This window comes from Rhinolophus ferrumequinum, chromosome 17, assembly GCF_004115265.2.
Source record: "Rhinolophus ferrumequinum isolate MPI-CBG mRhiFer1 chromosome 17, mRhiFer1_v1.p, whole genome shotgun sequence".
Lineage (NCBI taxonomy): Eukaryota > Metazoa > Chordata > Mammalia > Chiroptera > Rhinolophidae > Rhinolophus > Rhinolophus ferrumequinum.
In genome coordinates this window covers 31146664-31173582 of record NC_046300.1, presented here as the reverse complement: position 1 = coordinate 31173582, position 26919 = coordinate 31146664, and the positions used below count along the sequence as shown (strand labels likewise).

At 48.0% G+C, this 26919-nt stretch overlaps 1 protein-coding gene across 2 annotated transcripts in view; it reads right to left on the bottom strand.

Moving 5' to 3' along the window:
• Positions 1-26919, bottom strand: part of COLQ (collagen like tail subunit of asymmetric acetylcholinesterase) — a 50118-nt gene that overhangs the window by 16068 nt on the left and 7131 nt on the right. Inside the window, exons 1-10 of one of the 2 annotated variants that reach the window (XM_033132978.1) lie at positions 17068-17422; positions 12440-12552; positions 11119-11220; positions 8071-8115; positions 7473-7499; positions 5570-5641; positions 3698-3760; positions 3189-3215; positions 2499-2543; positions 2221-2256 (exon numbers count right to left, since the gene is read on the bottom strand). In XM_033132978.1, coding sequence (XP_032988869.1) covers positions 2221-2256; positions 2499-2543; positions 3189-3215; positions 3698-3760; positions 5570-5641; positions 7473-7499; positions 8071-8115; positions 11119-11220; positions 12440-12552; positions 17068-17245 — 708 coding nt within the window. In that variant the 5' untranslated portion in view covers positions 17246-17422. Of the gene's footprint in view, positions 1-2220; positions 2257-2498; positions 2544-3188; positions 3216-3697; positions 3761-5569; positions 5642-7472; positions 7500-8070; positions 8116-11118; positions 11221-12439; positions 12553-17067; positions 17423-26919 lie in introns of those variants that run through there. The other variant, XM_033132977.1, reaches the window with a different exon arrangement.

The following is a 26919-nucleotide window of genomic DNA, read 5'->3' as shown; positions in this document are numbered from 1 at the left end:
TTTCCCCACTCTTGAGTAAAAACTGGTTTGAATTCCAGTTCACGTCCATTTGATTTAGATGAAAACTCTTTGTGGTGAGAGATGCTCTGGACATATGTTCAAACAATCCATACAATTATTGTAAAGGCCTGGAAAGCAACATAAACAACATTCCTACTTGAAAAGCCCTCTTTGGAACTACCGGAACCAAATTCACCAATTGCAGCATTCCACAGTTCAAGGCCAACCTTTTGTAAAATCTATTTCTCCATTTTAGTTTCTCTCCTTCCTTCCATGTTCTTCTAGGATCACAGGCCCACTTGCTCTTTCTTTGGATCAGGAAACCACAGGGCATCGCTCCCACCTCCAGTAATACCTCTACAGCCCAGAATGCATCAACAATAAGCTACATTTAGCAATAGCAAACATGAGAGTTTCTGTTTGTCAGCTACCAGTGTCCATGAAGAGCTGCCTCAGTCATTCAGGTAAACAAGAAACACCCAGATGGCTTTGTACATGGTCAGAGGAGGTATGACACATCGCAAGTTCTGGGGAGCACCAATATACAGTAAGGATCAAACAGAAATCTCTGAAGTTATCTGTCAGCTCAGCCAATGTAATGAATTTGCCCCGACCCAAGCTACCAACATCTTGCCTTCCCAAGAATTGTCCTTAAACTTATGATTTCTTTCCAACCTGCCACGTCGTTCAGGATGCAAGGCAGTGACAGAGTGTGAGAGGATAGATCAATTCTACGTGGCCATGGAGATGTTTACACAATTTTCTTTGGCGGTTTAGAGGGGCTCAGGGGGTGTCTTGTTTGGCTAAGAGAAAACAGCAGCATAAACAGCATAATTTTTTTAAAAAAGATTGTCAGAAGGAAGTGTGGCCCTTCTCTTCATCAACTGGAAGCAGGCAGTAATTTCTTGATTTAATTTCCCTAAGACCTAATTACGGTTATCAGATCAGCTCTGTCTTAAAACAGCCTGCCATGAAAGGGGAAGAGAACTCTCGATGGTAAGTCTAGTAAATGGAGCAGAGACCAGAGAAGCTGTCATATTTAATTTTACAATAATTTATTATTCTTTGATGTTCGCTGTGGCTAGGAAAACCCAGCCCAAATATTTTAAAATAAAAATTTTTTTTCTCTTGTAATGTTTCCTTTAATTTGCTTCTATAATTAATCTATTTTTAACCAACCACCAGAAACAGAGATTTTGACAGCTTAAGGCAGTAATAAAGTATAATAAACTAATGTCAGATGATTCCAATTGTTTAAATATGCTCTACTGATTGGAGAATATCAGATAAAAATTGCTTATTCAAGTTCGGAAAATAAAGCTTTAAGGTGAACTTGCAAAAAAGTGTAGAATTCTAAGAAAGCATCTCGTTGGCATGTTTGAAGAACATCATGCTCTGAGGCCAACGTTAAAATAACATTTTCCCATGTCAATGCCTTGACATGAAGTCCCAGCCTTAGGGAGTTAGATTAGTGTGCACTCTTTCAGGGGCCATTTATGCACTCTCTCTCTCTTTAGTTTCTTCCCCCCAGAGCCGAACCCTAAGAAGAAGTTTTTAAAGTAGGTCTGTCAGTCAACTACCACCTTCACAGTTTTTGTCATATCCACACATCACTTTTATTCTTATTCACTGAATATTTTTTCTTTAAACCAACTGAATGAACTCTTTTTTACTAAGCCTTGTCCCAAGCAAAATATGAAGGAAATCCCACTAAATATTTAACTGTTTAAATAAAAAATTTAACTATCAAATAAAAAATGTTTGCCATCACCCAGCTAAAATAACTCGCAGGTCTCCCGTAGCACAGATGCCACCCTTGAAGGAGTGCCAGTTGGGTGGAGTGAGCAGTGGCGTTAAGCCAAAGATACCTGCGCCTCGTCCAGGGCCCTAGACCACCGATTCTCAGATCTGAGTCCTTCGTCCTAAAGCTTTCTGTCTTTGAACTTTAGCACAGCCCTCCGAGAGGCAGGAAATGCAAAGAAGGACCTCCTTCCTCCCAGGTGGGTTGTCCCCCACCCCCACCCCCCGGAACTGGAGGGAGGTCTCAGACCATCCTGCCACCCTCTCACCAGTGGGTTCAGCAACTTGCTCCCCTTTGGAACTTTCCATAGCGACACCTACTTTCCCTGCCTGATGAACAGAGAGGCAGACCTCTTTCTGTTGTACTTGGATGGTCGAATTTGTTACTGAGGCCTATTTTTACTACTTCTAGGTACTTACTTTCTGCCCCAACATTCCAGGAAATCCCGGGAAACCCTGTGAAGAAAATAAAAAATATAGTGACCACCTCTGAAATAATGCTTGAAAGGGCTATGGAAGAGCTTGATCAGGATTTTCACGATAGAGCCCTGTCAGCCAGCCAGCCGGCCAGCCAGCCAGGCAGTGAGCCAGTCAATCAGACAGACAGCCAATCAGTCTGTCAGTCAGCCCATAAAATGGGGGTGGGCAGGGGACACCACTTCCATTGTAGTTTATTACTTCTATGCAATGGCTATTACCTTTTCTCCTTTGGGACCCAAGTCACCCTTTTCACCTCTGGATCCCTAAGAGGAAACCACAGGAGAGAGTCAATGAGTCAATACTGTGGGGGAAAATTGGAACTGAAAGTTCCCTAAGCTACCACCCTCATTTCACAGGCGAAGACACAGCTCAGAGATGAAGTGACTTGGCCAGGGAAGGAATTCTTTGCATTCTACCATCTATTTGGACCCCAAAGACCTCTTCCCTTAATAAAGGACAACTCACAGAAAATTCTGGGTCCCAGATCCTCTCCCATCCAAAGGAAATTTGTTCCCAGGCTCCAGATGGGTTTCTTGTTTTGTTTTGTTTTTGACAGATAAGAAGGTCGCGTGGTGAAAGCCTGGTCTAAAGACACACATCTGCCACCTTTCTCCAGCATCCCCACGCAAACTGCATTCACTGCCCACCCACCACAAGCTTCAATCGCTCAATTGCTCCATGGAAGGGGCCTCCACCTTCCCTGCGGGCTCCTCCCTGACCCACTTGCTCTGCCTCAGGAGGCCCCTCATTTCTGTCTCAGCCCACTGATAAAAGATGGGGGAATATCTAGGAATGCTCACTGTGGTTGGTGACTAAAGAGAGACCTGGACTCATCCTCTGCTCATCACTGACCCTGCAGCCGATAGCCCAGACCAGGCTCTGGGAAGCCGGCAGAGACAAGTACTAACCTTCTCCCCTCTGGATCCAGGGTAGCCCTAAAAGAAAGCAGAAGGTGCATTTACAGCCAGCCCTGTAGGATGTCTGGGTTTGATGTGAGAATGGAAGGAATCCCTGAATGTGGTGGTGAGAAGTGTCTCATTGCACTAAAAGCTCTGGGGGGAGTGGCTGCATTAAATACAAAGATGTCCCTGAGGATTGTGTTTACACCAGGCCTAAAAAGAACATTGCTTTTCTTGCCACGCTCCCCGCAACAAAGGCCTGAAAAAACATTTCCATCTGTCTTGTCCAGAGGCTTGACCCTTGCTGCCCAGAAGAGCAGGAGCAGTATCCCTATGCCCCTGCATCCCAGCCCTGATGTCCCCCAAAGTCTGGTAAAGACGGGCAGTCGGGCATTGGGATCTCCAACATCTCTGACATTCCCGGCAGTCCACCCCTTCCCCATCTTTGTGGGTGACAGCTGCTCCATAGCCTTAGTGAGAAGACCTGGGAGCATCCATCTGGACCCACACACACTGACCTTGGAGCCTATTGGTCCTCTTGACCCTGGCAAGCCCATCAGACCTAAGTCGCCTTTTTCACCCTGTGGGAATCAGAAGAAGGGGAAATGAAGACCTGCAGTGACATTTCCTAGAGAAACTGAACCAGGAAGTCATGGGCAAGATCAGGAAGGAACAGGGGACATCAGAGCTGGCTTGTGAATCTGAGGACCCCAAATGCTCCCTTGCTCACTCCCAGGGGCCCAAGGCTCCATATCCTACACTTCATTCTGGTATTTGAGATGAAATATAAAATGAAATTGCCTAAGCCAGAGCTACATCTCCAAACTATATTCTTACTGAGACAATGGAATCGACGAATGCTGGATCTCTTCCTTGAGAAGGCTGTAAGAGGGACGGGGAGTTGGAGGGGGGCACCGTGGCCCCAGAGGACAAGGTGTCAGCACCCAAAAAACTTAAGCTGCTCTGCTCTTTGCATAGGAAAGGCCTTTCAGACATCTCCATATAATCTCACCCTAGGTTTGCAGTCAAGTAAAGTGAACATCAGCCTCTGGGTGTGTGCGATGGAGACAGGGAGCTAAATTTCATGGGTGGACTCTGCTGCCCCTCAGAATGGTGTGCAGTTGAAACTTTCAGCACCCTCTGTGCTAAAAAGAACCTCTATACCAGCGCTAAATGGTAGAAATATAAGGTGAGCCCCCTACTTAATTTAAAATATTTTTAGAAGTCACATAAAAAGGAAAACTAAACAGATGACGTTAACGTGAACACTACATTTTGTTTACTCTCATTAATTTAATCTAATTATCATTTCGATATGTAGTCAATATAGAAATTATTAATGAGATAGTTTACATTCTCTTTTGCATAATAAATACTTGAAATCTGTTGTATATTTTACATTTAAATCACATCTCAATTCAGATGCTAAATTTTCATTCAAAATATGTGATCTATAGTTAGAGTTCATAAAATTTGTAGTTGAAAAAGCAGCATCACCTATTCAACTTGCTCCAAACATACGTAAACATCTTCAAATAACCGAATTGAGTACAAGTTTTAAAATTCAAACTTAATTAAAATTTACAATTCAGTTCCTCAGTTGCACTAGACACATTTCAAGGGCCCGACAGCCAACACATATGGCTAAGTGTCTATTGTACTGGACAGCTCAGCTTTATATAGTTGATTTTTTTTTTTTTAAAGTATCCTTGTGACTTTTCCTACAAGGACTGGGACCAGTTTTCTGTTCCCATAATAAATCCTGCCAATAAGTGAACCAGAGCTGGTAGTGACATTCACCTACCCGCCCTGACTTCTGCAGGTCAAATTTCTACGGCGTTGGCCCCTGCACCCAATAATCTATAACCAAAGCGAGAAGAACATAAACAAAGGCATGCTTAGATTTAGATGGATGTGTTAGCCTTCCATTAGCCATGTGAGGAAGGGGATCTCATCGGCACTTGGTGATCCCTCTCTGAACTTAGTGTTTCGGTTGTTCCAGCCAGCCAACGCCCACCCCTTCAGCCCTCCACCTCCTGCCAGACCAGCACCACAGGCCAATAGCTTTCCAGACACAGCCCCTCTTGAGTCATCTCAGGGAAATCAAAGCATTGCATGCTAACTCTCGGGACAGAGGAGAATCGGGGTCCCTGTGAAAGAAGTCCCCTTATTTCTCCCCTCATAGGAACAGAGATGTTGGAGTGACCAAGATCTTGCAGTTCAAGTGAACGAAGAAGTATTTGGGAACTTCTGGGCCATCCTCATGGTCTCTTCTTCCTCCCCGTCTTGAGGAAATGAGTTTCACTGACTATGTGCCAAGGGCCGAGGAAGCGCTATCTTCTCCCTCATGTTCTGATACCACACGAGCCCTGAGAATGTGCCACACTTACCCTGGGTCCTTCCGGGCCAGGCCAGCCAACGGGCCCAGGCATGCCAGGAACACCTGGGGGGCCAGGTCTACCCTTCAAAGGCAAAGAACAAAAGTCAGGACATCTGAGTTTGTTTCCTCTTCTTGCAGAAAGTATGATTTGTCTCTGGGGTGCAGAGAAGAGTAAGGGACCTCTAAGTGTGGCCCCAGGACCCTCATCCCCACCCTCCAAAGACCGATAGCCTCAAAGGTGGATCACTTAGGTATAAGGTAAAGCCCTTGATGTCACATTGTGTCGACACATGAGATCCTATTTCTACTGAAGAAATAAAAGTTGATGGAGAAGATATTGTAAACTTCTTGGTTTCTCCATCTTTATCACCTCCATCTACCCATTCAGATGTCCCCTGCATACCAACATGTCCTCGCTGAGGATGCAGGGATGTGATGTAAATGGGGTAGGATTGTGTTTGGGGAGCAGTAGCAAATGCTGTTACTACCCCCTCAGGAGCTTTCTCACCTGCTCTGAGTGCCCATCCCCCAGTGGCTACCTTCCTTGCTGTAACAACTAATTTCTGCAACCTGCGCCTGTGGAATTTGCCTGTGGGCAGCTGGAGCTGCCCAGCAATTTATGTCCTTCCCCTTTCTGCAGCCAACAGCCCAGCTTCCTTACCTCAAGGTGGGACAAACTCCAGAGCTTCCCTCAGGATCAGGCTGACGCTGGACATGGCCTGATACCACTCCCACACTGCGCTTCTTCCCCGGCCCCATCTGGCTCTCCCCTCTCCTCAGCCTTGAGAGCACTCTCTTAATGATTAATTCACTTGCACACAGCCCATGCCACCTCTGTCTCTGTTTCCAAGGAATCTAACCTAAGCCAGGAGCTATGAAGAGTAAGCCCTGCAAGAAAGAGTGGGATCAGGGACTTGGGGGTGTCTATCGTGACCTCTGCACCCATGGCTGATTTCAGTTAGCCTAGCTAGAGATGTGGAAGGCTCAGCCTCTAAACCAGGGATCACAAATGCTGGCATGTGTGGAGTTTCTTCTCTCGCCTCCCACATCCATGGCACACATCACTAATTACTCACGGCCCTCGTTAGTTCTGAGTGTGGAGACCATGCCAGAATCCTTTCCAGCTCAGCTCTTCAGACAACTGCTGTCCCTTGGCTGGAGCTGTCATCTGTGCCCTAAAGTGTTGTAACTTTGCCTCGCAAAGGTCTGTTGGAAGTTCTTGTTGATAGTGAAAGTATTTGAATAAAGCATTCAACCAAAACAATAGTAATTTATATTTAGAACCATAGTCATCTTTCTTGACCAAAGTTTTGCACCTCCTTCTATCACCAAGACGTCCAATTTCAGTGTCAGTGTCTACTGACCACAGAGTGCCAGCATCCATTGACCACGGCGAGTAGCTGCTGGTTTGCCTCTTCCTGACACTAATGAGAGTCTTGATAACATGTGTGTGGTTCACTCAGAGTCCCTGTGACCTTAAGTAATTCCCATTTATTTCAGCAGGGCCAAAAAGCAAAATCCATTTGTTTCTGTCTGTTTGGCACTTTATTCCAGTTTAATCAAATAGACAGTGAGAGTCATTTTGTGCCACTGGTTGGGGCCTTGAAGAGTTTCTCTGGTAGGGGGCAGGATGAGATGCTCTGAGGCTGGGGGAAATTTGGCCAGGCTTGCAGCATCTGGAAAAAGTCCAAATGCCTGGCAGTAGCAGGCTCCAGCTCCCGAGCAAAGGAGTGGGCAGAAAGAGCAAGGTTGCTACTGTCATGATCAGGATGGCCGTGCCATCACTGCCCACCTGAATACTGGAGGCCACAGAAGTGCACTGTGGTTCCCCCACCCCAAGGAGTGCACACACACTCACAAGAACGTGGAGCACAGTTGCCCATGTAATGCTGACAGAACTGCACGGACCATACCTTCCTTCCTGGTCGGCCAAGCTCCCCCTGTGGATGGAAAAGACAGGTAAGCAGAGGCTGCTTTGGAAGAGAAGTTCTGGAAGCAGAGGGCTTAGTAGGGCTGATGACTGGGCATGCTCACGTGGCCCGGTCAGTTGTCCACTCACAGCACCCCTGCCATGTCAGCGGGCCAAGCCAAAATACCCGGATGGGATCCCACACCTGCAGCAGCAGCCCAGCCATCATGGAGCCCATCCTCATGCACTAAGGCAGAAATACCGTGTTTCCCCAAAAATAAGACTTAGCCGGACAATCAGCTCTAATGCGTCTTTTGGAGCAAAAATTAATATAAGCAAAAAAATCTTATAGTAAAATAAGACCGGGTATGATATGATATGATATGATATGATATGATATGATATATGATATGATACAATATCAGGTCTTATATTAATTTTTGCCCCCAAAGACGCATTAGAGCTAATTGTCCAGACAGGTCTTATTTCAGGGAAACACAGTAGCACATGCTTTGAAAGCTCAACCAGAAAGTTCTCAGTGACACCCCTAGAAACAGCCAGGAATTACCAAGGAGAGGTGGGCTGAAGATAGTGGCTCATACCTTTTCTCCCTTTGGTCCCGTCTTGCCAGGAAGCCCCGGTGGACCCTACACAATTAAGACAGGAAGTAAAGAAAGTATAAGTCAAACCAGGGCCGATGGGTGGTGAGGTAGGCAGGGAGGGAGGGAGGCTCTTGAAGCACTGGGCTCCTACAGCAGTCTCATTCTCTATGCAGACTCGGGGCTCCAGGGACCCCACGAAAGCCCCTCGTGGCCTCCAGCCCAGCCTCTTCCTCTTCTAGCTGTTCCTCCTCCTCTAGCTCTCTCTGAGCTGTGCTTACAGTGGTGCCAGGGTCGCAATGCTCACACATCTATTCTCTGCGCTTTTAATTTTCTCCCGGGAATTCTTGGGTTGCCTGAAACATCCTGAGTGCTTGATGAGAGCAACTAAAGAGTCTTAAAGAAATGCTGTTGGCTGAGAACAAGAGGCTTCGCCGCCTCTCATGTCTTTTCATCTGCCCTTTCCAAGCTTCCTTGGGCCCTTTCAAGAGGAAAGGTAACACTTTGCACGCAGGAGCAGCCGACTGAGAAATTCGCAGGTGGAGGTATGGGTACCAGGTACAGCAAAAAATTCTTTTGTTTTAAGACGTTAAGAAGGTGGGCAGGTAAATAGTGCATTTTTGTACCATTGCCCAGCGATGGACTGGGGCTGACTCAAACTCAGGGACTCCAGCACCCACTGCACTAAGGCTTGGCACACCCACAGCAGAAAGCAGCTGCTTTGTGCTCATGCATCTGGGAGATGCTCAGCTGGCTGTTTTCCAAGTTCCCACACACAGCAGAGAGGACATCCATCAAACCTTCCAGGCCACTCCTTCACCCCCAAGGTCGGCAGGTGAACACGCCTAACATAAAGCCTGTTTGAAATACGATTTCTACGAGACTTGTCCAAATGACAATCAGACCCCTCAGCCAGAGGTTCCCCAGCCTATGGGCACATTAGAATTCCCTGGGGATCTTTTAAAGACCCCAAAGACCAGGCTACACCCCAGACCAATTATATCACAATCTCAGGGAGAAGGGTACAGGCACCAGGAATTTTTGAAGCTCCCAGGGGATTCTAATGTGCAGAGGAGTTTGGAAACCACCGTCTCTGGTTTAGTCTCCTTCTGTTTGGGGGAGGGGACAGGGGAGAGAGTTGTCATGCCATTCTTTTATTTTTTTCCAAGCCTCAGTTTTTTCCATTTCTTGACAGGGGCGAGAACTCTAGCGGGCCATGGTGCCCTGGCACGACGTGCACATGATTCACTGGAGCGTCTTGTTACAACGCACATTCTGACTGAGGGAGGATGACACTCTGCATGTCTAACAAGCTCCCAGATGACGTCAGTGTTGCTGGTCCACAGAGCTCGCTTTGGGGGGGAAAGCATTCATGCTGTGTTCTAAGAGGACAGGGTGGCTGCATAGTCCCCTGGAGATGGACAGCGCAGAGAGACCGTGTGAGGGCAGAGATGAGCAGGTGTCACAGCAGAGCTTGGGCCAGCAGAGAACCCCCCTTTCTTCCCCATGCTCTGTGGGCTCTCCGGTGCCCTGAGAGCTGTTAGCGTAGACTGTGGGAGGTGGGAAGATAGAAACCCACCTGGGAGTGTTCCTCAGGGGCCCATCTTCCCTTTCTGCAGACTTCCCAGCCCCTCTCTGGCAGCTCTGGCCAGCTCTGGGTTCAAAGTCCTGTTTTCTTTATTGAATTTAACACATATTTATGGAGAACCTACTGTACCCCATGCACTGGTGCAGACGGGCACACAGTATGAAGATGGACAGTGTCCCCGCTCTCCAGACCAGGGCTCATTTAACTTTTTCCATAAAGAGGCAGACAGGAAATATTTTAGGCTCTGCCTCTGATAGAGCTACTCTGTCACAACTACTCAACTCTGCCCTTGTAGTGGAAAAGCAGCCAGAGACAATACAGCTTTAATTACAAAAAAAGATGGATTTGAACGGTGGCCATAGTTTGCCAGCCCCAGCATAGAGTTGACATTTTATGGAGGGGAGATCAAAAGAGATCAGGAACAAAATAAATGAATAAGGAAACTATCAGAACATGAGAAAAATTTGCAGAGAACTAAAATCATTAGATGGAGAGTAACAGGGAAGGCTACTGTAGGCTGAGTGGCTGAGGAAGCGGCGTATAAACTGGATTCTGAGTGACAAAGGAGCTGGCCACGGTGCAAGTCAGAAGGAAGAACATTCCAAGCAGCCGGAGCCACAGCATCAAGGCCCTAAGGCTTGAGGACCCAGGACATGCATAGTGGCCGCCTTGACGGGCAAAGCTGGCGGCAGGAGATGACGCAGAGATACAAGCCAGGGTGAGGAGCTTGTTTCCTAGTCTTCCTGCGATGGGAAGCCACGCAGGGTTCCCCAGGAGGGTGAGATAATACCGAAGGCACCCGGGCACTGACTGCTCCTGCTCCCTCTTTTACTCCTGACCCCCCACCATGGCAGGCAGTCCCAGAGCCTCGGCCCAGGGGCCATTCCTCCTTAGTGCAGCCCCTCTCCCAGGCAGCCAGAAGGGCCAGGGGTCTGTGAGACGGGGTCTCTCAAGGGTACTCTGTTTGCCTAGAAAACCCTTTCTCTGGCATTTTGCCTAGCTTTGCTGGAGAGGGGTGGGTTGCTTGTATCAATATCTGGGGCCACATGATCTCAGGATAGCAAGCTCCTCTCTACCTCCACTTTCCTGCACTGAATGCAGGCAACTCTGGGTCCACTGGGGGTCAATGGCCACATAAGGGGCAACCCACTGTCATGAAGTGTTCAATGGTAATTATAATACTAACCACATCCATCTAGGCAGCATCGCATTTGGTCCCCTACCCCAGTACTACGGGGGTAATCATTGTCCCCATTGCATGGATGAGGAAATCAAGTCCGGAAGGCCAGATCGAACCAAAGAATCAGTGTTCTATTCACGTGGCTCTGGAGGTGGAGGTGAGCCAGAGAAGGAAAACAGCCCCCATGCCACATTAACACAGGCGGTCCCAAGAGGCTCTGCCCAGTTGGCTGCATTGCTCTGAACAGAAGATAGCAGGAGGGGGTCTGGTGGAACGCACCAACCTGGGGGCCAGGAGGCCCAGGGGAACCGAGCGATCCTTGCACACATGGGGACTGCGTGGTCTCCAGCTCCAGGATGAGGTTCTTCATGTCTGGGAAGAGAAGCTGCAATGTGAAGCAACACAGGGTTACAGGTCAGACTTGGGGGACAGAAGAAGGTCACCATCCTGGACACAGACCTGCTCCAGAGTCCAGTTCCCAGACTGGAGGCTCTCTGACACCCCAATGGATGTCCCAAGAAGACAACCTTCTGTCCTGGGCCACTAGTATCTGTACCCTTATCAGCTCCTGAGACACGCCTGGCTTGAATGGATTACAGAGACATAATGGCCACTTTGGATGGAGTTAGAAAGCTCATTTCAGGGGCCTTTATCCAATATTTAGGAGAGTGCTGTCCTACAGAAATCAAACGTGAGCCACCAATGCAAGCCATATATGTAGTTTTAAGCTTTCCGGTAGCCACATTAAAAAGGTAAAATGAAACAAGTAAAATTACTTTTAATAATATATTTTTTAACCCAATATACCCCAAATCTTATCATTTCAACATATATATATACTCAATGTTATAAAATTAATAATGAGATATTTTACATTTTTTCATACGAAATTTTCCAAATCCAGGGTGTATTTTATACAAAGAGCATATCTCAACTCGAACTAGCCACACTAAAAGTGTTCAGTAGACCCATATGGCTAGAGGCTACTGGATGGGACAGTACAGGTTGAAGAGTTTCTGGAAAGATTTGAGACTCAAGTCCCTAGAACGTCTGGCCTGTTATCTTCTAGGTCAGCTTCCCAAATCCTGTTCTTTTCCTCACCTTTTCCTCTCTTCCTAAATTCTGTTTCCTCTCACACCTTAGTCTGGCTACAGCAGGACCATTTCCTGCATCACCTCACAAAAATGGTCTATGTTAGATACAGGCCATGGAAGGGAATTTCACGAATACTTGGGGAGAGAAAAAAACAACAGGGGAAATTCCACATTTGAGCAGCTGATGGGAGCTCAGAAAGTTGTAAATTCACCTCATTGTTTTTGGGAAGATGGGACACTTTGTCAAAGTCAGTTCCCTACAGAGAAGACTCCCTCCAAAACTTATTTAAGACAGTGAGAGAATGGACACCCACCAGAAGCTGCAAAGTATCCAGTTCCAGGGCTCAACCCGCTGTGTGAGAGGAAAGGGTTGAATCCTTCAGAGAAGATTCTGGCGGCAGCTCACTCTGGGGGGTTGGAGAAGCGGGGTGGGGGGCCGGGGGGGGGGGCAGTGTGGTGGGCACTGAGGAGCCCGCATTTCTGTTCCCTCGTGTGTCCTAAGGTACTCACCGGACTTCGGCCCCCTCTGGAGAATGGTGGTGGGAAGAGTGGGGGTGGAGGGGGTGTCAGCAGGCAGCATGCTTTGTGGCTGCCACGCTTCTTCTGGTCCAGGCCAGGAAGGGCTGTTTAGAGAAAACCACTGCTCATCAGCCTCATTAGCACGGGGGGGTGCTGGGCCCCTGTCACGCCCTCTGTGCCCCAGGGACACCCAGGCTGCCACCCAGACTTCCGAGTCTGATTCCTGACCGCTCAGATGTCAGCACACCTCCTGCTCGCTCCGTGACACAGCCCCCCCGCCCCCCACCCCCGCCTTCACTAAGATCCGACAAATAAGATAAACGAGCGGACGGCATGGACACAGTGATCGCCATAAGGCCCGTTTCTCCTTCTTCAGAGACTGACTTGTCCCTTTGTAGATGGGACAAGGAATGCAAAGTTCAGACAGGCTCGCAATGTTCCCCCAATAGTTGGGGAGACGGAAGTCATTGTTAACAACTTTGATACTGTGCCCAGAAGGAATTGTTCAGAGAGGGAGGCAGCCAGGGCTGGAGGCAGTAGCATCGATTACAAGGGACCGGGAGCCACGATTTAACACATATTTGACTCCGGATCGTGTGCACCCATTTGGTGTCACCCATGCTCGCTAGAGAGTGACAGTTAAACATCTCCATACATGAGTGTGAGGAGAGGAAGAGCGGACCCTGGACCCTTACAACTTCATTGTCACATGGAGTCTCTCAATACACGCATTACTGGGGACCAGGGTGCGGTAGGCACGAAAGAGCAGGAAGAATCAAGGGCGCTTTTGACATTGTGGGGGGACCTGGGGCAACAGCGGGCAGAGCATGAGACGGACAAGTCAGAGGAGGCGCTGGTCTGTGGGGAGAGCTGCCAAATTTGGGGTGAAATATTTGTTCATTCGAGCACAAGCTTTTCCAGGCACAGCACTAGGCCTTGTGGGGGGAAGAAAGATGCCTAAATGGTGCCCCTGACCTGTAGATGGTAAAGCCTGTGGCGCTCCAGCGGCTGCTCAGGCCCTCCTGCGCATACCGCAGCCAGCCCTCCCACACGGAGACCCCTCCTAGAGACGACGCTGACTCTGGATCAAGAAGTGTCAGGTGCTGCCTCCATCAGGCTTTCCTTGACTTCCCAGGCCAAGGCTGAGGGGTCCTGCTATGCTTTTCTCTGCGTTCACCCCTATGTTAGCCTTGAACCATGGGGGCGAATCTGTTGTCTTGGATCTTCCTGACTAACCTGTGATTTCTGGGAGGAGATGGGAGCCAGATTTTATCCCTAGAGTCTAGCACAGTAACTGGCATACACTAGATATGCCATAAACGTTTGATAAATTAATTTTTAAAAACCACTTACCACACGCCAGGCACCATGTAAATGCTTCACACATACAAATGTACCTAACTCTTGCAGCAACCCTAGGGGTTAAGTACTATTATTACTATCACCATCCCCATTTTACAGATCAATTCACTGAGGCAAAGAGGTGACGTGACTTGTACAGGTCATACAAGTAGCAAGTGACAGAGCCAGGATTTGAAGCCAGCAGTCTGGCTCAAGTCCTTCCTCTGGATGTCTACACCATAACTTCATGCGGGTGGACATAAGGTCAGGAGGTAGGAAGAAGGCAAGGGGCCCCCATAACAACTCCCTGAGATTTATAATGGCAGTGCCCTCCAACCAAAGACTACCAGGACTGCACCTGTAGTTGAACACAGCTGGCCCTACTGACTCACTGCAATGAGGCAGGACGCACAGCAGGGGGAAGAGTGGGGCATCTTGGTAACAGGCTGTGAGAAGGGATTTATTCTAGGATTTGGGCTTTTGCTCGGTGATGTTGGGGGAGCAAAGGCTGGCTCTGCTCTCCTCTGGATGCTGTCGAGAAGCAAGGGCTGGTCTATGACCGAGCATCTTCATTCTTATCTAGAAGAAGAGAAGACTACAGGGAGACAGAAGCTGTGACTGGTAAAGAAGCAGTCGTCACTCACAGTAGCAAGGACAGAGGGGTAGTTGGTCATTTGTGTGGTTGACTGATAGTCTTATCTTGTCCGTATCTGACAGGGTGACAGAGTGACCTTGTTTTGTCTTGATGCATCACAGTCACAGAGTGACCTTGTGTGATGTCGCTCGATGATCGTTTATGTTCAACAGCACAACACCATGGCTTAGCTGTGAGTGTGCTCCAGCTGTCACGAGCTGCTTTTTCCTCTTTCTCAATGGTAAACTAATGTAGCTATACTGTTATAAAACCTGACATTAATGCCAATGGTATTTGTCTTCAAGTTTCTTCCCTAGAGTGTAGAGTAAGCTAAGAATCGACAGCTTCGAAGCCTGGCACACACACACCAGCACTCCAGAACCCCGTCAAGGTCACCCCGCTGCCGTTTCTCCTCTGCCTCTCTTCCGCCTCAGCAGACAGCTAAGGGCTGAGGGGTTTCTGCAAAGCCTCTGCCAGCCAGGTACACCTGGGAGGCTGGCAGGTTCACACAGCTCTTTTGCACCCCTGACCATTTATTTTTCCAGACCATATATGGCCTCTAATGCTTCCCTTCACCCCACGCCCTGTGTGGCCTTCCCCTGATGACAGACCCTGCATCATTCAGAGCAACCACTTCTCTGATTTCTTCCTGGAAACTGGAGAACTCTTCAGTGAACATAAATTATCAGTTGCTTTTCCTGCAGAGGCATCTGCATTGTTCACTCCTCCCCACCCTTCCCCCTTGACCTACTTCATTTTCAGCAGGTGAGGACCATGTATTTCTGCACCCACCCCAACTCCCTGGAGATGTTTGTTTTTAGCACAGTCTGGTTTATTTACAGCTCATTCCAGTTCAGAATATTTCCATCAGGTGGACATGTTTGGGAACAGCTTCCCCTACCCCTGCTCCCACCCCTCCTTCCCAGACAACTAAGCCAGGACTTCACATGTCTATTTTGGTGTCATTAGAGTGGCCTGTGGGTCTCTCTCTGGACTATGCTGCCTCCGTGGAATCGTGTCTGAGCTCAGGGTCCAGCCTGGAAAAGCCCCAGCAGGCTCTGTTGTGATGGAAAAATCATGTGTGTGTGTCTGCATGGGGGGCAGAAACCTGGCTATGCCACGTGGCTCGGCCCCAGGCAGCTGCCTTGGAAATGCCACCTATCATAGATTTCAGGACTGCTTGCCCTGACTTAAAGACACTGAAGTCACATTGTACGTGGCCACCACAATGCCAAAGCATGGGCAGAAACAATGCTGAGTCTGATGCGGGCTTTTGGCAAACATTGGGGGTTTCTGTTTGTTTGTGCATTTGTTTTGTGCTGCAGATGATGCTGGCTTTGTCCTGGGGACTCAGCTTTGCCCACTTGACTCTGGGGCACACCCTTGGAAAGTGAGTCACTCCTCTTATTCTTGGGAATACAGAGGCTTGGAGTGTGAGTCCAGATGTAAGTAACCATGTGACCCGGTACGACTCCCTTTTTCAATCTGAGACTCAGTTTCCCCACTTGTACCCCAAGGAGTTTGGCTCAGGCCATCTCCCAAGTCCTCTGTACACATCTGCCACCAGGGTCACCACTGAGTCTGTGCATCTGGAGCTCCTAGTCACGGGGCAGCCCATCCGTCGGGTACCAGGGACAGCCCTTTCTGTGTCTGCTGCCTTTTTGGCATCAAGAAGCCTCCCCGACCCCCAAATCAAGCAAATATGTCCTTAGAAGCCACCTATGGAAAGAGGCGACAGAAACATCCTGCCTTAGTAGGTTGGGAAAATTACAGGTGTGGCCATATGTTAACTATTCTGCAACTGCTCGTGCAGCTGGTGGACTGTTCAACGTCTTCTTCCTCCTGCTTTTGGGCCTTTCCCTGCCTTTTTGAGAAGGAGCCCAAGGACAGGAGAGGTGAAGGGCACACACTCCATGGCATCGCTGGGTGTTTGGACCCTGAGTCGGACGGCTCAGCGCCAGTCCTGTTCTCATCTTAACCGGGTGCAATGTGCCTGGTTTTCCCGGAGTCGCCTATTCCAGAGAAGGTTTCACCCTGCAACTTTCCTTCGACCCCCACACATACTACACACACCTTGAAAAACCAATTCTGATCCTACAAGTTGAAGGTATTTGAACTTCTCTGAAAGAAGGATTTGCCATCTTGCGATTGGCTCCTGAGCAGGTGTGGGGGGCAGGTGAGGATACAACCTATAAAGAAAACGACTTGGTGGGTAGATGCTACTGCCCCTGGGGTTCTGAGCCTCACGACCCGAGCCAGTCAGCCTGGAGAGGGACTGAGCACGTCTCAGCCACCACGGCCAGGGGTGGCCCCGGACCACAGAACACGGTATTATTCCAAAGCCAAGGGAGCAGCAGCTGCCAGCCTGCCACTCTGCAGTCAAGGTCACAAGAGGGGCACACACGAGTGCACACACAAGCGTGTATGCCAAGGCCCCCACCAACTCCACTGTCACACTTCTTTACGTTGCGATTCCAACACTGGCCTAGAAGTTTAATATTTAAAGACTGCTGATCCTACAACAAGTCTGCTTTCCAAGAGTCCTTTTTCCCCAAACAATACACACACACACACACACACACACACACACACACGCAAACTCATGTGCATGCACGTCAGCATACACACACACTCACAAACTCACCCCAGCAGCAAGCTGAGTAACAGAGCAGTCCTGAGATGGTGAGCAGATGAGTAAGGCTGAGTGATGGGCCCGTCATTGTGGACAAGGCCCAGGGCGGACTGGCCAGGGAGCACAGGCTGGAGACAGGCTGGGATCCGTCACGCCCCCGAGTGCTCCCAGCGCCTGGCCTGCTGGGCATTTGGGGTGGGAGTCAGCCAATCCCTGCTGCGGTGCTGCTCCTGCCCCAGATCTCAGGGGTCCAGAGGCCAGTCCTGAGCTGCCAGGAGCAGGGATGGGCAGGCAGCACACTGGCCTCTCCGGAGGCTGCACGCGGGGTGGCTTGGGAGAGGAGGAGTGCCCTCGGCTCAGGGGAGGAGGTGAGGCTGGAAGCCTGGGATCCTGATCACCACAACAAGCAGAGAGGAAGTGGAGTGGAATCCATCAAACACGCTGCTTTCCATTCAGCTCAGAAACGGCCAGGACGGTACTGCTCCGGCTGGCCACAAAGTCCCCCCACTGCGATTGTCGGGGTGCCTGCCATCCTCTGCTCCAGGGCAGGTCTTTGTCGTCAGGGTCCCGTGTCTGGCCAAGGTGCCACCACCAAGCTAAACTTAATTTTTTAAAAATTATACACATACACACATACACACACACATGCTGGGGATGCTCCAAAAAAGTATACACATGACTTGTATTCATCTTTTGTTATTGGTATATATTGAGTATTACAATTTTAATACAGTTTCTTCCTTTCTTAAAATGCATATACATTTTTTGGCTATATACATGTATATATGTATGTGTGTGTGTATATAGATATATATATAGATATAGATATAGATATAGATATAGATATAGATATAGATATAGATATATATAGATATATATATTTTTTTCTCCTCCAAAAGGCCTGTGGAGTAAACCTCTTTAGATGGAGCCTGCCTGTAAATAATAAAGAGGCATATACCAGATACATGTGGAAATCTGTCTGATACTTTATAGGCATACCCAACGCACAAGCATGCACACACACACACACACACACACAATATTCCAGATCATAAAGACAGATTATTAGTGTTTAGCAATAACACAGTTGTTTTAACTAGCGTAGTAAAGACTATAAGCTATAGTAGGAGTCAGCAAGCTTTTTCTGGAAAGGACCAGATAGGAAATATTGTAGGATCTATGGGCCACATGGCTTTGTTGCAATGGGACCATGCCACAGTACATGAAAGCAGCCATTGACAATACATAAAGGAATGAGTGTGGCTGTGTTGCAATAAACTTCACTTACAAAAGAGGAGGCAAGCTGGATTTGGCCCACAGGTTGTAGTTTGCTGCCCCCTGAGCTATAGCCTTCAAAAGAAAGAATATTTCTTGTATTCATTCATTCATTTACTGTTTTGTTCATTCAGAAACCCACACTGAGTATCAAATGTGTACTAGACACAATGACTAAATACAGTTTCTACCCTCAGAATGCGTCCTTCAGGGTGGTGGAAAGAGGACGACCCCGGAGTCAGGCAAACTTGGGCTGGAATCCAAGTATGACAATGAGGAAGTTATTCACTCTCTTGGAACCTCAGTCCTCTTACCTGTAAAGTGAGCATAGTGAAACTCACGTTGCTACTTTGTTGTGAGGACTATAGCTAAGGCTTTTGGAGTTCCTGGCATAGAATAGGGGTTCTTCTATCAACATTTTCAAAGACAACTATTACACAAAGTGGTAAAAGAGAAGAGGCTAACATGCAGTGAGGGTGTCTGGAGGTATTTATAGAAGGAAGTGATGGGTACCATTTGGGGCAGGGAATATAAGTGAGAAATCAGGGAAAGCTTCCTGGAAGAGGTGGCATTTGAGCTAAGCTTTGAAAGCAGAGAAGATCTGCTGGTACCAAGATGGGAGGAGTGAGGGTTGAAAGGGTTAGGCTGTGTTCTTTTCCTAGGGTATTTCCCTCTATTCTCAGAAACAGAGAGTCTAAGACATCAGAGAAAGCAGCACAGAGGGCATGGAGTGCTCAGTTCTAAATCCCAGACAGTTGCAGAAATGTCATTGGCATCACATTTTCTCAAATTCCCCATGCTGGCTCCTATGCCTGCAGCTCTTCATTTCTTGAACTTTATTTCAAATTCCTTGGAGATGGAAGTTTTGCAACTTTTAACACCAAAGCATTTATTTTTTACCATTCAGCATCAAACTTTTCCTTAAAAGGTTTATACACGTAAACCGCTCAACTATGTTTCATTATCGTAAAAATGAAGGCGACTGGACTAGATGATCTCTGATGTCCTGTCCAACCCTGCAGGTGTTCAAATCTCTATTTTGAACCTAATGACTCAGGCTCATGAATGTCTCTTTCTGTCTGTCTTTTCTATGTTTCTCTCCTGCAACTCTCTCTCCTGTCTCAGTCTCATTCTCTCTGTCTCTCTGTCTCCCTATCTCTAACTTTGTCTCACTCTCCGACTCTGTCTCTAGAAGCACTAACAGTTGAATTTCCTTAAGTCAAATGCCTGGTTGTATGCTCCATGACTGTTAACTGCCTTTCAGCCAGGAGTGCCAGCCTAGGATTAGGAATCCTGGTCTCCAGCCCTGGTGTGGCCAGAAACTTGCTGTGTGCCCTTAGACAACTCACTTCCCCACTGGGCCTCGGTTTTCTGAAATGTAAAATGGTAGCGTTAGACAAGATGAGCTCTAAGCCCTTTCCAGCTCTGGCTTGCACCAGGGGCTATGATTCCTGAGACACAAATGATCCTTCATAAGGGCCCTGAACAGGGATAGAGGATCACTCTCCCCCCTGCTCCTCTGGAGGGCAATCTGTGCACTTGGAGCAGAGGCCTGCTGAGCTCCCTCAGGTTCACTGGCCCACGCACCAGCTCACCACAGCAGTGCTGCCTGCAGAATCTAATTTATAATAAAAGTTTCCGGGACCTTCCTGCAGCTGTCAGCAGGTGTCATATTCACAGTATTTTGTCTTAATTGCAGCTCTGGGATTTATCAACCAGTCCAGAAGACCAGTTCTGGAATACCGCCTCCCTGGGCACTGTTCCAGAAGCTCCTGTCCCCATTGTTGGCACAGAGGAAAAACGGACTCAGAGAAGCCAAGTCACCCGGGCCAGACCACATAGCTAGTACAGCACTGGGGTCAGAGTTCGAAGGGAATAGTGCACACAGCCCTGTGAGAAGGTGCTTTCCTGCTGGCCATCTTGCCTGGCTCTCCCTCCAATCACTCCTGCCCCTCCTGCTGTTCTTTCTCACAGTTTTTGGAAGCAGGATGCTTTCCCTCAGACCTGGACCTGTCCTGACAGGCTGGCTCTCTCCAGTCCTAACTTCCAGCCATTGACTTTACGTCACAGGACCTCCTCAGTTGAGGCTAAACTGGGAAAGCCAGTACTCCCCACAAATGTGCGCTCCCCCTTTCCACAGGCCAGATCTATCCCTGAGAAGTGGCTCTACTTGCCAACCCCCCTGCAGTGAGAATCGCTGGGGACATGTAACTCTTCTTTCCAGGTGCTGCCTGGATGCAGAGGCCTGAGCCTTGGGAGATGGTGCAGCCTCAGATGGAAAAGGGGCCCACAGCCCAGAATGCCAACATGGAGATGAGCTGCCCCTAACCAGGGTCTGTGGACTGTTGGGGGAGCAGAAAATAAATTTTGATTAGATGAAGTCACTAAAATGTGGGTGCTTGTTTGCTACCGCGGACAGTCTTACCCTAACCCAGTAGTGAGACGCCAACTATGGGAAAGGTCCCATGAGCATTCGCTACCCTCCGACCCCCACAGCAACCCCGCAAGGTATGGAGTGGCACTGTTATCTTCATTTTCATACGAGGCTCCAAGATTTAGCGATGTCCCTAAAGTCATACACAGCCAGTAGGTAGTAGGCTAGGACTGAGTCCAGAGGTCTGACCCTGGAGACTTCCGGAGATTTCGTTACCGGCACTAAGTGGTGACCTCCCACCCCCATGTCCCCATCAGCCAGAGACAATGAGCAGGGGACCTCAGAAAAAGATGTCAGGTGTCGTCTCAGCCAGCTGGGGCTGGAGGAGTTTACCAACACCTACCCTGTTTCCCTGAAAATAAGACCTAGCCGGACAATCAGCTCTAATGCGTCTTTTGGAGCAAAAATTAATGTAAGACCCAGTCTTATTTTACTGTAAGACCGGGTCTTATATAAAACCGGGTCTTATATAAGACCAGGTATAATATAATATAATATAATATAATATAATATAATATAATATAATATAATTAATATAATATAATATATATAATATAATACAATAATATACCAGGTCTGACATAATATAATACTGGGTCTTATATTAATTTTTGCTCCAAAAGACGCATTAGAGCTGACTGTCCGGCAGGTCTTACTTTCGGGGACACACGGTAGCTGTGTCCACATGGCCTGTCCTGTGAGTATCCCTCGTGTCTGTCTGTGTCCAAATTTCCTCTTCTTATAAGGACACCGGTCAGATTGGATCAGGGCCCAACCTAGGAGCCTCATTTAACCTTATCACCCACCTCTTTGAAGGCCTACCTCCAAACACAGTCACGTTCTGAGGTACTGGGCTTAGGGCTTCCACTTATTAATTTTGGGGGGCATGCAATTTGGCCCATAACAGTGGGCATACTGGTGCTCCCTGAACAATTCTTTCCACTTTTTTTTGAATGTTTGAAAATTTTCATAATAAAACGGAACAAATAATTTTAGGCAACAGAGAGCCAGAAGATACCTTCCCAAGGGTGAGGATTGGGGGTGGGACGGTCCAACACCCGTGGCTGGCACATATCTGAGAGCACCCGGAACTGCACAGAGCTGGGGCACCAGCGCTGCCTGGAGAAGGCGGCAGCCACTCATCAGGAGACCCTGAGCAAGTAAGTGAATCTCCACGAAGAACACGAGAAGGACGTTCTCCTCTGCCCTTAGAGAGATGCCTGGAGGCGCAAAAGTCTGCCCTAGCTACAAGGATGAAGGAAAATCATCCCATATTGGTCATTATTTTACAGCGAGTCATGTATCAACAGTGACTCCTTTGATTATGCACAGATTCAAGGAGACAAAGCCATCCCTCTTGCCTCCCACCAGGGAAATTTTTGGACCTTATCTAAAGGAAGGCATCTGCTCTTTTGAGTTCAAGTTCTAATTTGACCAAATGGCATGTGGTAAATAGAGAGGAAGGAGGAGACAATGTTATTAGGAGCCAAGGGAACATCAAGAAACCGCCCCACGGCTGGCTGCGTCTTGGCTCTGAATTTGATTACAGTGACCAGCATAAATCAGCGAGTGCTATTAAATCTTTTGGTATGGCTTGACAGGAGAGGCCAAGATTCTAGAGTTATTCAGGAGATCTGGCCGTAAGTCAGAGACAAAATCGTCCAGCTGCATGGGGCCCAAAGGGTGGGTTATTTCCAATACCTGCTGACAACTGGGGCTGAATGGAAAGACCCTGTGTTTCCAACCATTACATTTCCACACCTTCATTTTTCCATGGTGATATCTTAGCTCTGCAGACACTTGTGATACGAAACCATGTGGCAAACATTTAAACCCTTTCCCTAGAGCCCCCCAGTCCAGCCCCAGCACCTCTAGGATTTGCTGTCTGAGGGTCCACAGCAGGTGGGGAGGAGGGAGCAGGGTCCCTGGGAGCCCCTGGCTGCCCAATGGCACAGACAGACATTTCTACCCATTGGTCTCACGGAGTCACTCAAATCCCTGAATTCTAGAAAGTGGGGGCCTCAGGCTGACCCTCTTGACCTTAAGTAAGCAATAGAGCTTCTCAAGTGAACAAATGGGAGAGATGAATCTTGGGCTTTTTGCAGCACTATAACTGTACGATTCTACCATTCTGGAAATTCTCTGAGATCTCAATTCCCATCACTAATTTGGGCCTAACAGACTTTTAAAGAGAGTACTCCAGATGAGAAGTGCTGCTTTGTATGTGTTTGTGGGACTTTGTTTAATTGTTTAGAATAAGTAATACATTTATGTGATTCAAAATTCAAAAATGTATAAGGTATACATGAAAACTCTCCCACGCCTGTTCCAGTTCCAGTTATTTATTCTTAATTGCTTAGTCTCCCGTGTATACTTCCATGACTATTCTATGCATACAGAACAAACAGGTAGGTCAATAATTTCCCCTCTTACTCAAAGGATTACTTGTAATATAATACTGTACAGATGGTCCTTCTCAGTTTCTTCATAGTATTTCTAAGAGATCACTCTGTGTAACTACATAAAATGCGTCCACATTTCTTCCTATGGCTACATAATATTCCTTCACTTGGAAGAACCATGATTTATTCATCCTGGCCCTTACTGATGTGCTTTTGGGTGATTTGCTAACATTTAAATTCCTAATTCACTTGTAATTTATTCTGGTGGAAGATGTTAAGTTTGTTTGTTTGCTTTTTTCCCAGAAGACATTTTATTTGTGACCTAAAGCAGATCAAAAAATAAAACCCAAAACATTCTTTAAACTACCTTTATGTAGCTTGCAAACATCAACCATCACAATATTCAGTAACATGTACTGAACATGTATAACGTGCTAAGCAGTGGCTTACAAGAGGCTTCAGTCTTGTTAACATTTTCTCTGTTTGACAGATCAGTAAACTGAAGCTCAAAGATGTGCCCAGATAAGTGGCGGGGTTGTGACTTGGACCCAATCAGTTGTCTCCATATCATAATTGCTCTGCTGTCATATAAACCCCAACTACTTGTGAATCTAAGACACCACAATGGTGATGTACAAGTGCTCCTCACTTCATATTTCATCTGTGCTTTTTTAATGTCACAAATAGACAATGTGATTCTTGAGTTAGTCTGTCTTACGAATCTTCTTATTTGATATAATAGTTAGTATATCGTAGGAGGTGCAATAACTATCGGTCATTTGATTGATGGGAAGTATATCAAAAGCGACATATCTTAAGCAATAATCGTAATTAATTTAGAGACAGAGTGACAGATTTATACATGGTAGTAATAATAATAATATGAACAAATTTTAATGAATGTTATTGCCTCATGTAGAAAATAAAAAGGAGCAAAATGCAAAGTGGCAGCAGACGGGTGCAGGGCCAGAAAACCGAGCATCTTTGCCAAATCAGCCACCATCTGCGGGCACTCCACTGAAAATTTCATATTTAATCACCCTCCTCTGATTGCCTGGGAGGACCCACCCTGGCAGACCTGGTGACTTGGCATCTGCTGTCCATTTTGAAAGGGCAAGACTGTCATTCTATACCACACAGATGCTGTGTGGACAGAGGGCCCCATTCTCCTGATGTGGCTGAATTAGATGTGGGGAGCAGCTTGTTTTACCAGCTAGGCTGCTCACAGGACTGCACAGTTTCCAAAGGGTGGACACTCTTAGGACTGCACTGCCTGGGAGGGTTTCCCAGTCAGCTCACCCCTGTCTGGGGACGTGAGACGCTTTCTCCCTCACAGCAACAGGAAGCGCTGCCTACGGGGGAACTTGCTCATCAGCAGGCCTTTCTGCTGAGGACTCAGCGCACTGCTGTTTTCCTCAGGTGTGTGAGCCTGTGCTTTCCAGGGGGTGAAAGTCCAGTGTCACCCCTCAAGGCACAACAGCTCCTCATACACAGTCCACTAGCTCAGAGCTAGGCCCTCCCATGCTTTCTCCTTTGATCCTCACAATAACTCCTACAATTACCGTCTATTAATTGTATACCCCCCTTTTCCAGATGTGGAAAACTGAGGCTCTGACATTTAAGGTCCTACAAAGCGGGGCTTCTGAGCCAGACCTCCAATTCCACAGCCCACGCCCTGCGATTTCCCCTGCTCAGCCTTGGGCTTTTGATGGAAACACTGAATTCTGAAGCTGGGTTTTCAGCACCGTGAGCAAATCGCCCCAGCCACCGAATGAGAGCAGGTGGGATTAGAGGAAAAGTGAAGCATCCCAAGAGGAGGCAAGTGGCCTGGACTCCAAATCTCTTGCCACTATTTGACACAATGCTGCAACCAGTAACTGAGGGCTTATGTTCCAGGCGCAGTGCAAAGCTCTGTATCTATTAGCTTGTTGAATCCTCACTGCCATCTGATGAAGCTATTCTTATTATCCCCATTCTACAGAGGTGGAAACTGCGGTGTTAAGAAATTACACCAAGTCCATTTGGCCAAGATCATTCAGCTAGTGGATCAGAAAGATTCCACTCAAGGGCAGAGCTGTCTGAACGAGAATCCCACGCCTTTCACTCTCACATCATGGGTACGTGGGTGCCACTGCTCAGAAGAGAAACCCGTGCCAAGGCCCTTTCTTTGTGTAGGTGCTAATTCTGTGAAGTAGCAAGCAACGTGTTAGCCACAAAGTCAGAGCAAGTCTACGGCTAAAAGGATCTTTGAAATCTGGTCCATTCCTTCATTTTACAGATGAGGAAACTGCATCTCACAGAGAGCGAATGACTTGTCCAACACACACGCGTATCCCAGGAGCTACCGGCAGTTCCAGAGATATAACCCAAGTTCCCTGAATTTAACCTCAGTGCCTTAGCACGGTGCCACAATATCTCTCAGAGACCGTTAGTGAACAGGCAAATTGTGAAACCCACTAACTACTCAGCGTCCCCACACCACCTTCTAGCTGGGCCTGAACAGGAGAACCTTAGCGGCAATCACCATGGTAGCCAAGTCGACGCATGTCAGGCAGGTACACGCTTATGTTCAGGGCTGCCCAGCAGAGAAAGTGCAGGCGAAGCAGTTGACTCAGATAATTGAAGAAAAACAAAGGAAAGAAACCATTTACCTCAGACATCACACTGGGAAAAACATCTCCAGGGCCCACCTGTCCAGAGCGCCGTCTCGGTCTTCCACTCCTCACTTTCTAGGTGTGGACACGGAGAGTGAAGGAGCGTGTCACCCAAACCCACACCGCTCCCTCAGGACGCTGCTGCTCCCTGGACACAGAGAACATTTGTCTGTTCCCCCATTTACTTTCCCTACCATGACCTTGTCTGACACAGCTCTCGGAAAGACGAACAAGAGGGGAAAGGGTTGTTGTCCTCACTTGGTGGCCCCCTAACTCCTAAACACTACTCTCAGCAGTGGAGACTTTGGTTTCTGGATGACCATAGAGAATTTGGAAGCCTTTTGGGGGCTCCCCCTGTAGGGATGATTTCTGTTCGGGCAACCCTATTCAACCCTCAACAATACTGGCCTACCTCACAGGCGCCTCACACCGCGGACAAGTTCAAACACTTGAACAAACTCGGAGTCACAGGAAAGTGAGAAAGCCCCAGTCGGGCAGGTAGGTCTCTACAGGTAGAATGCCATCGTACCCCATCCCCTCCAATCCTGGGTCCCCAAGAAGCCCCAGGCCAGGTCTGAGCCTCCTGGCAGGTCCCTCCTAAAGCATGTGTCCCAAGAGAGAACTACCAGCTGCAGCAGGAAAGCTCCTGGGGCTTTCTCCAGACTCCTCAGAAAGATACCAAGAGGGCGAGGTGAGCGGCACCACAGGACGAGTGGGGAAAGGAGCGGGAGGCCTGGGAGGGGAGAAGCCTGTCCAACTTGCATTCGTGTTTCTTTCTCTTCTCTCTTGTTTCAGACCCCAGCTGGTTTACAGTGCAAAGCCCTTAGCAGCCACGAGGCCTCTCCTTCAGCTGTCGCCATCTCCTAACACACAGTCACGCTTGTGCTTATGTTGGTTGCTGTGGAGACATAAGTGCAGGTTTGAATGGAGCTGAACGCTCCTGGGCTGGGAGATGGAATAGGGCCAGGTGTATTTTTAAAGCCATGGGGGAAAGCCAGTCACCATGAGAAGAGATTCCTTCCCTGGTCTACATGTCCCTACTTTAGGGACTGATTCACAAATGCAAAATGAATAAAAGCTGAGCCTCTCTTTTTGCCTT